This window comes from Pleurodeles waltl, chromosome 1_1 (genome assembly GCF_031143425.1).
Source record: "Pleurodeles waltl isolate 20211129_DDA chromosome 1_1, aPleWal1.hap1.20221129, whole genome shotgun sequence".
NCBI lineage: Eukaryota > Metazoa > Chordata > Amphibia > Caudata > Salamandridae > Pleurodeles > Pleurodeles waltl.
In genome coordinates, this window is record NC_090436.1 from 896797935 (window position 1) to 896808573 (window position 10639).

A 10639-nucleotide genomic window follows, 5' to 3' on the forward strand; every position below is an offset into this window, starting at 1 on the left:
ATGGAGACTCTGTCTATACGATGTAAGTTTAACCTTATCCACCATGTCCCAGCAGTTACTGACCTTCTTAAACAGCCAAAGCTGCTCTTGCTCAACCTCTTGAGTTACCGGTGTCTGGTGCTGCACTACCTCCAGTGCACTTTCCCACTCTGTAAGATCCTGTTCTAGTTGTTTGCGCACTCCACATGCAGTGCCAATACACACTCCCCTTAATACCGTCTTCAGGGCATCCCATTCCGTGCCCATTGAGTTAGTCGTACCCCAATTCAAATCCAAATAGTCCTCAAGGGCCACCGCCATTTTCTCACAACAGCCAGCCTCCATCAAAAACGACGCAGGCATTCGCCAACTGCGAGACACTTTAGCATCAGATCCCCACAGCACGTGCATCAGTACTGGACTGGTGCATGATCAGACAAAAACCTCTCCAAATGCTTGACATCCATTACCTGTGAACAAGTCGGTCCACCCAAGAGGAAAAGGTCCAACCGACTATATGTATTGTGTCTTAGAATGACAGGTATTCCCTAGCCTCCGGATGTAGTTCCCTCCATCCATCCCAGAGCCCTAGATTGTGCATAACCTCTGTGAGGGTCTCGTCATCAATGGTTTTGTTCCCAACTTAAGCGGAGAACGATCCACCTTGCCATTCAATATGCAATTATAGTCTCCAGCCCATATCAGAGCGGAGACTATCCCCTCCCCAGCATTTCAGGTATATTGTCATAAAAGGAGGGAACATCTATGTTAGTTGCATAAGGATTTAGAATGGTAAGGGGCATTCCATCCAAAGTGCCATGTAAATGTATATATCTGCCAACCACATCTGCTTCACTGTAGATATGTGTAAATGGGACCCCAAGAGTGATCCATATAAACACTCCCCTTGCATAGGAGGAGAAGGATGAAGAGAACACCTGACCCCACCACTTTCTAGCCAACTTATGTGATTTCTCTTCTGTCATATGAGTTTCCTGGAGACACGCTATATGAACCTTATGCCGTCTCAGGAAGGAGTGTACTCTATAACACGTAGTGTAGCTCTTCAGTCCCCTAACATTCCATGTCAGTATATTAATATGTTGACCCATGTTAAGATTGCATATCCAGCCCTCCCGCTAGGGCCCCTCCTCCAACCCCACACCCAAAAGGAGAAGGCAAGACAAGTCCCAACCGCCCATCTCACACTCAGCAATGCACTGCCATTATAAACATCAAACCATTGCGATCTTGGGCAAACTGTGCTCCCCCAAGCCCCTATACCCACCCTGTATGAACAGTTAAACATACATATCAAAACATACTGTAGATCCATACATAGATATGCTGCCACGACAACAGCCCACACCCCAACACCCAAAAACCCTACCACAACGGTGGAAGTGAACACCCCCGTCCAAACAACAGTATACACAGTGCCCTCTACTCCATCCAATAATTGTTTAGGATAAGCATTTCCCCCCTTAAATACAAATACATATGAAGCCCCTTCAAACACATATGAAGCCCCTTCAAACTAACATCTGTAACAGTTCCATTGCTCCCAATCATGCGAGGTGTGTTCCACGGACTGAATACAAGACCCCCGGCTGGGCCGCAAGTGCAGTATCCACCAAAGGCTAACATATTCAAGAATCAACAGACAGCACCCCAGCCTCCACATCCGATGGGTCAGCAAGTTCAACAGCCTGCTCAGGATCCACCACCGCCATAGTACCATCCTGTTGGATTTCGATTCTGCTGACAGAGTTATCACAACGCTGCAAAGAGACCCAAGACGGGCCATCTTCACGCCTCCTCCAGTCTGTACCGTCCACTCCAGAAGTACAAGCCAAACCAATTCCAGACCGCCCAGAAGGACCCAGGCCAACCTTGTTCCACATCTCCAGCCATCTCCAGTCTTCCATCGGGATAATCAAAAAAACTGCGATTTGCCTCCGGAGATCACCTTCAGCCGTGCTGAATACAATAACATGTATCTGATGTTCATGGCACGAAGCTTGGCCTTTACCTCCAGAAACCCCTTTCCGGAGGCTGGACCATATTTATATAGTCTGGGTAGATGGAAATGTTGTGATTCTCAAAACAGCCCTGTCAGTCTCACAGGCGGTCCGTAGGATACAGTCCCTGTCTTTATAGTTAATGAGGCACTCTATGATGGCCCTCGGTGGCCCCCCAGGCCCAGGATGAGCAGTCCGAGCCCTATGAGCACGCTCCACCACAAACACCATGGACAACCCCTCCGGCTGCAATACTTCCCTGATCCATTGTTCAACAAAACTTTCCAACGTGGAGCCTTCCGCGTGTTCTGGGAATCCAAGGAGGCGCATGTTGTTCTGTCAAGATCTGCCCTCTGAATCCTCCAGCCTCACCTCTAATGTCCTGACAGTAGAAGTGACCTGAGCCATCTGTTTGCGCAATGCGCCAACCTCTGTTTGCAAATCCACAATAGACCCCTCCGCCACCTTGACCTTACCAGATACCTTGCAGAGGTCAGCCCGCAGAAGGTTTACCTCCATAGCCGCCATGTCTATTTTCCCCTCCAGGGCCACTCATGAATGGTGGCTAACAGCTCAGCACGTGTGGGCTCGTCCGCTGTGGCTGGCACCACCAATGCCTCTCCAGACCCTCCCAAACGAGTCTGTCTCTGTGGGAGCAGCATAGGTGTATTATATTGCTCCATTGTGTTCCCCTGCGACGGCGCGGTCTGCCAATGTCTCCTCATCTTACCTCCACTAAGGGATCCGCTGTCTAGCCCAAATGTCCACAGTAGGGGCCTCCGAATGCCCACGCCACCGTGCCGACCACTCCAACCTGCCATGGATCAGGTGTACTCACTGCGCGTAGGATCACAGTTCCCAGTCCTCTACACCTCTGCACAGACTCCAAAAGCGCAAAAAACGAACACCCTGCTGTCTCAGCATAGACATCCGTCGGCCCCCAGGTTGGCATCCCTTGTCGCCTCTCACCAGAGAGCTCTGCAGAACGGTGTGCCACCCCAGGCCACTCCTATGTAACCCAGACTAGGCTATGCACCACCTCCACTCGGCTATGCACCACCTCCACTCCTGTCCCTGCACCTCACCATTGGCGTGCAGGTCTGCCTCCTCTCTGGATTACCTGCCAGCATATTGCTCCCCACATGTACAGAGGATAAAACGTTTCGCCCCCCACCTCCTCCACCTCGCAACGGTGTTACGGGGCAAGCCAGTGCAAATGCCCGTCCTGGCTCCAGTCATCCACCCTGCTGACCCCAGGGGAGGAGGGGGTGGAACAGCCTTCAGAAGCTCCCCCCCTTGCACACCAGCCACCCGATCAGAGGCCGGCCGGCAGCTGCGCCTGGCGGAGAAGGCCGCAATAGGCCCACCGCACCAGTGTTAGTTGCGCTCGTCCGACCAGGCCAGACTCGGCGCTCCAGCCGACCGGGGACTCCAGCTGCGGCCAAAAGCGGGCAGGAACCTGCTGCCGTCGTCAGGGCACTTCCTCTTGCTTTGCGGGGGTGCACTGCCGTCTGGCACGCAGGATGCCTGTAGGATCTTGGTTGGCCACGCCCCCCCCCTAATAAACAACATTAACAATATCAAATCAATAAACCTCACATTCAGTTTTGAGTCAGTAATTTACACGCACCGTGACCAGTGTGGCAATGAATCACCACACCAGTTTAATAAAGTTCAAACATTTATTGCTCTTTAGATTAACAATGCTAAGATCACACAAATCAAACGCAAGACCAAATGATACAAGTACAGAAAAAGAAAAGGCTGACCAAATATTTAGAAGAATCTTAACCTAAACAAGATATTTCTCATTAAACATTCAAGAACCATACAATACCATAACACAGAATAACAACAATAACAGACGAATGATAACAGAATACATTTAGTTATTGCAGATTCATTATTTACAATTGAATTTAGGTTTTGGCATCCCTAACTCACTGTAATTCGATAAGCATGTTTTTATACAAAAAGAAAAAGACAAAAATTTATTTGGAAAACATCTATGGCGCTAACCACAAATAGAGGTTGGGTTTTCTTAAGAGAGAATAACATAAAATCTGCAAGAAAGATAGATGCTCATTTGGTTATACCTCCCCTAAATGGATCAGCAAACAGCGACATCTTTATCAGTAGCGCATGTATGATTTTCATTAATTGGGCAATGGCATAATAGCGAACAGTTCAGTAATGTTTGGCCTCAATGTATCTGAAATGACAGAGTCATAGACAAAAAGTTAACAAACAGAAACACATCATTTCAGTAGTTGAAAAAAGGAAAATCTGACCTTACATCATCTAAACTTTGCTATATTAAATTCCTAAAGTGCAACTAGCTAAGTTTCTATTGGTCAGACTATGGGATGTTTTATTGTTCAGCCAATAACTATTGATCCACGTTTCAGAAGAATATTTTCTTCACTTTCTCCATTCACGATTGGCTCATCTTCTCTGCTCTTGGTCACCAGTTTCTGCAGTATAACACAATTGTTGCAGGTTATACATGAGGACTATTGTTCATGGGTACACATTATCTAGTCCCAGGAAGACAAACTAAAGTTACAACATAAGAACATAACTTTTCTACAGTGAGCAAGTCACACAGGATGCTTAGTGAAACACCATTTCGCATAGTTAACACTTTTAAAACTTTGCTTCTGGAAAATGACTAAAATGTGAGACCTTTTAAAACCAATGCTAAAACATGAAGAAAAAAACATTTCATAATATTTAACCATTAATCCTTTTAGTACATTAATTTTTATTTTTAACTACATTTAATTATTAGTCAAAATACATTTTCATTAGACAGTTATTTTCTCATGATATATGTTATTTATGGTGTCAGCTATACGTTTTTATTTACTAATACACAATTTCAAATACGCACTCCAGCAGAAGCATGAACATTGTATCCATTTATAATGCTCTTGTTCAAACTGACTATGTAGGATTTCACATTAATATCTGATTTAGTAAGCCCAACAGCCTTTCGAAAATATTCCCCTACAATTGCCTCACATTTTGGTCTATTCAGGTGCATGTGGTATGGTATTGGAGCCCTTATTGCATTTTTCATCTTAAAATTTTCATTTGGCAAGATCTGTGCTATTATAAGAACATTAAAGAAAGCTAGCCTTAATGCTGTTTTCTTCTTCTCTTTTTTTTTTTTTTCTTCAACAAAACCAGGACCACAGCGTGATGCACAAGCAGCAAGAGAATTCATCTTGAAAATGTTTGTGGACCTGAACCCCGACAGCGACAAAATCATCTATTCCCATTTCACGTGTGCCACAGACACAGAGAACATCCGCTTTGTCTTTGCAGCCGTCAAGGACACTATCTTACAGTTAAATCTGAAGGAATACAACTTAGTGTAACTGTGCCTACTTCAACCTCCCTTCCCCTTTCGGGCCATTGAAGAAAATACAAGAGGGACTGTATTATCTGTGAAAAACGATTTGCATAATACTAATTTATTGCCGTCCTGGACTCTGTAAGTGTTCACAGAGTTTGTAGTAAATATCATCTTATTTAAAACTATATAGAGGAAACAAAAGATGCTGGAGAACCTTCACTACAGCACAGTTCCTGATTTTTTTCAGTTGTTTTTAAGCGAAACCTTGTGACACAATGTGTTTGGAACTCTTAGTGGTGCACTTACAAGGGCAGGGTAATGGTGACTATTTCTTTGGCTACTGAGGCAAAATCTAGTTGGATTATCCCAGTCTCACCTTTGTCAACTCCATACAAACCTTTTTTGTTCTCCTTTTCTTAAGACACCTTTTTAGACTGTCTTTCTCTAGTGTAGTAAAGTTAGGCATAATTTAGTTCCAGTATACATCAAGCCATCAGTCTTCTAATTTATGTCTTTTTTTCCTGAAGGATAAGACATATTGATACTGTGATTTTTAAATTATTATGTATAAAGCACATCTAATTTTGGCACTGTCTTTGACACTTTGTTTTAAGCCAGTGGGAGCTCATCAAGCAATAGATCACTGTACATGGAGTTTACCTTTAGCCATAACTGGGTTATCTAGCCATATGCATAGAAGGCAGTTAACAAGTACCTGTAGCAGAAGGAAAAGATGCAAAGGCATAAATGGGTGACCTGTTCGGTAGAATTCCCATTTTCAAGTGCCATTTTCTATGGTTTATTTTAAGATGCAGAAGCCTAACACATGCATACCGTTAACACTACACGATTCCCAGTGCCTGCAGTCAGACACAAGTTGTTTTATTGTATACTTTTTGCTCTTCATGTAGAGGAGATGTATTATATTTTGATTTTGATTTTTTTTTTGACAATTTCATTATTCTTAATCTGGCTTTTTCAGAAGATCTTGAGTTTTTCATTATTGTATTTGATTGAAATGCCAAACTGACTGTTGTGAACACAACTGAGTTGAAATTTAGAGTTGTTAGAGTTGTGTCTTGGTCAAAGGTTTCTTTGCTTTTTCAAAGCAAGTGAATAATTATCAATGCCAAAAGTTTGGCTCTATAAGAGAATTTGCTACTGGGTGCACTAGACTCAGAAATGAGTAGAAGGAAGCTTGGCTCTTTCCATAACTCCACAGGTGGATATGGAGAACACTTTGTGGTATTATTGAGGTATATGTATTGCAGCTCAGAGATAACTGGTGAGTTTTCATTCTTGAGAACTTCTCTCGCTGTAGTTGCTGACAAATCATTTTAGGCTATTTCTCATGGCTTCTTACTCACTACTCTTTCACATTTTTTTTGAGGTCAGTATTGTTGAGGAATCAAACGTTGTAAAAAATCTTACTACATGGTTTATAGAAATGAATTGAAGCACATGTTGATGTGTCTCTGTTTTGAATCTTAGCTTGAAAATATTTCCCTCTTTTCACACAAGAAGATTGCAAATCAAGTTGTGTAGCAATCAAGCGTGTAGTAGCCGTGCAAATGGTTCTTCCACCTGTTGTGAGGTTCTTGGCTGGTGTACTGAAGATATTGGTGTTATTGAGTGGCGTAGAGACAGAGGTGAAGAATGAATGATTTGTTGGTTAAATACCAAAGTAAAAAATGCATACTTATGAAATGATTTTCATCCTCATTTGTCCTTCTCATTTCCATCCTCTCTTGAAATAAAAACCCAGTCAACCGCATTTTTTGCTCCATCGGGAATACACCTGTAATTTAACGTAACAAAGGTAAAAAAAAAAAAAATCCTGGTTGTAGGTATAATTCAGTTTATGAATGATATCATTGTACATACATCTTTCTATATATATGGCAGCATCCATATTGGCTTTGTAATCATTAATTTTTTGGGCAACTTGAATGTGCTGTATTGATGAAATGTATCTATGTAATTGTAATGTATGTCTTATAGCTAATTCACAATTTGAACAATATTATTTTATTTACTTTTTAAAAGAGGAGAATGTAAAGTTTGTCAGTTTGTTTCTGACCAGGGACAGATTTTTTTAGACAATAAATCAAATTGACTTTTGTACAGAATGGTACTAGCATCATACTATACAAAATCATTTGCATTTCCGAGTCGAGGTAAATTGGAAAGAAGATCTAAAGGCTTCTGTGTTCAAGATTCAGGGGCTCAACTGTCCGTGCTACAGTAAGAAGTTGTTTTTATACATTAATATTCTGCAATCCAATGGGTTGTCAGCTTTATGTAAAATACATTCTCTGTGGGTTCACAATATACATTAGTATCCGTGATGACTTCATAAATGTAAATCGACCCCCAACAGGAAAGAAGGCATAGTTAACCATTTGCACGTCAACTGCTCCTCTGAACTGCGCCATCAACAGTGTACTTTATGAGCCACGATCTGTTGAGTGCTATAAATTGTCAGCTTTAGAGCATACCTTGCATGTGTTAAATTGTCAGGTTTCCATTCTGTTGAACAGGTGGTTAATACTGTTTAATATTGGCAACAAATAATATTTAGTGCTGCCTGAAGCACCACGGCCATTATTTCAAGTGCAGAAATCCTGTCAGGTTTTCTAATTTTATTACACATATCATTGTTTTATTCTGTGTATCTGTTTCTGAAAACACATCACCATCCCAGATAATTTTGTGACAGTTTTGGGACTGTGAATATTAACTTGTGTTTCATAATTACAACTCTTTTAACAGAAACATTTGGTGAATGTTTGCCACTAAGCTACTTGTGCCTCATGAGGTACTCTGGAGTATATGGCAAATTTTAAAAAGACTGTCGGGGGAAGGGTGGAGATAATAAAAATAGAATGAGCATATAATTTTTACGTACAACATGTGATCATCCGGTGCCCCATTGTGCAGTCTCAGTTTACAAAGTGGCTTTCCCTTTTCAATGGCACAGCAGTTCCCGCTGAGAATGTATCACAGAACATTTGTAAATTGGTGATTTCTTTCTTTACTATGCCTTACAGAGTCAGTCCCAGAAATGTGTGCCTCATATCTAAAGCTGGAGGCAAAAAACCTTTATTTTTAACTTTGCCAAAAGTATGTGTTTAATTGAATGTCATAAAAAGACTTGGGATTCAGTGTATACAAGATGTTGACTAGCACAAGAGAGCAGTAATGTTAGTGCTAAAAAAGAAAACACCTTGAACTTGCCTTTTTTAACAAGTTAACTATCAGTGTCCTGACACAAATGTGTAATGCAGCTACAAGGGCAGTTTACTTTTTATAGTTTAGATTATTTTGATTGTGACTTTGTTTTTGGACTGTAACTTTTTTAAGTCATTCTGTGTCATATGACGTTTGTTTCAGTTACTCCTCTGGGTTTTTGCTGTTTTTTTTTTTTTTATTCAATAGGGGAGAAGACTCCTTGTACTGAAAGCTCCATCAGTCAACATTTTACTACTTGGTTTGTGGAGGAATGCGCTGTATCCTGAAGCCTTTATTTGCGAGATGCAAATACTCTTTACAGTTCACTGGTTATTGATCCCTTAAAGGTGTTCTGCATTCTCTCATGGTAGAATGACAATGCTGAGCAGACTGAAATGTTTAACATTGGAAGAGAAAGTGTAGTCAAGTGATTAATTATTTGCTGCTGTTACTGATGCCCACAATAAGGGCTGTCAAACATTTTAGCATATCAGTTATCATCAAAGGCATTTGAAGACATATTTGAGGTGCATCTTGGCCTACCAAAGACCTGCCTTCCAGTTAAACATTATGTATGTATTAAAAGGCTACCATAATGACTCCTGACTTAAGCATACTGGTCTAGTTAAGTTGGGAATGGAAGATGGACATTGATGCAGTTAAAATACATTTCTGCATTTTTGACGTTTACACCTGATTCTTCACATGTAACATATTCGACTTGTTATCTGTTAGACTTTTTTTGGCAGATTTCTTTAGACCATTTAGAAAATCCCTATATTGATGTCACACTAAGGCAAAATACAACTATTCTTACAGTTCTCTTTCCATATAGGCAGGGTGGACGCCTCACCAGTACTACACGTCTACAGTCAGTTGCAAAGCACATCAAATATAGAAAACAATTTGTATCTCTGTCCCCCAAGCATAGAGATACATATCTAATTGTAGTGCTCGTTGTTTTATTTGTCCTTAATGTGATTGGGGACTAAATTGGCTTTCAAATGCACTTTTGTAAAAAAATAAAAAAAATAAAAAAAATCAACCCCTAAATAGTACTCTTGGAAAAAGCGGACCAATCTGATTGTAAGAGAGTGTTACTTTTTTCTCCAAGTATGCTACACGACACATGTTGCTGGGAATCCCAGTATTCTGTGCAAACCTTTATTAGACCTGTATATTGAGGGGGTTTTGTCAGATACATTTTTAATCTGCAGTATTTAAGGAATCATATTTGCTGTTCTTAAAATGTCATTCAAATGCATGTATTGTCTATTGTTTGGGGATGGGAAATAGTTTTTTGAAAAAAGAAACTAATGTTGTATGATAATGCCCCAAATGATCTTGCTGGTTAAAAATATAGTATTTTTTGGCCATATGTTTGTATTACAGTATCTTTATTGTTCACACCTCTCTCAGATTACTTTGGATTTCCATTCCTATTTTTATGCATTGCAGATTGCAGTAAAGCATGATATTCAAGTGATTTTCAGAGTGTTTAAGTGTGGGTGTTACATTGAACAAGAAGAATAGTTCTTAGGTCTGACTATAGGGCTCTGGACAGATGATAGCTTCAGCATTTAAATAATGATGTGTCACAATTTTCTTAAAACGGCTGCCCTTATTTTATTTCCAAATTAAAATTATCAGTATAGTAGATGTATTAACACGTGATGGCTCTGTGTGCAGGTTAACTCAGCTGTCCTGGAGCTGACCACATCTCACCACAGCATTTGCATTGTTTTAAAAATAACTGTGCATGCCCATGGATGAATTATATTCTGAATTACAAGGTAAAATAGATTGTCCCAGTTGCTCTAAGCCTCAAAAAGATCACATTAAGGTTTTGTCCTCAGTGTGAAAGGTTTGGAGAAGGGAATATCATTTATATGAAACCATTGCATTAGTACAAAAATGTTGATTTGAAAAACGTCCATTACTTGTAACTCATGTGATGTAATGCATCAAAATGTGGTGACTCTTTACCAAATGAAAAGTATCCATTTGTACGATTATTCAGTCATGCATTCTTCAGTTTTAATTTGAT

General features: G+C 40.7%; 1 protein-coding gene across 1 annotated transcript in view; it reads left to right on the forward strand.

Moving 5' to 3' along the window:
* LOC138288559 (guanine nucleotide-binding protein G(q) subunit alpha) overlaps window positions 1-9970 on the forward strand; it is a 520535-nt gene extending 510565 nt beyond the window's left edge. Inside the window, exon 7 of the mRNA XM_069230080.1 lies at window positions 5193-9970. Coding sequence (XP_069086181.1) covers window positions 5193-5383 — 191 coding nt within the window. The 3' untranslated portion in view covers window positions 5384-9970. The remainder of the gene's footprint in view (window positions 1-5192) is intronic.
* Window positions 9971-10639: the final 669 nt, after the last annotated feature.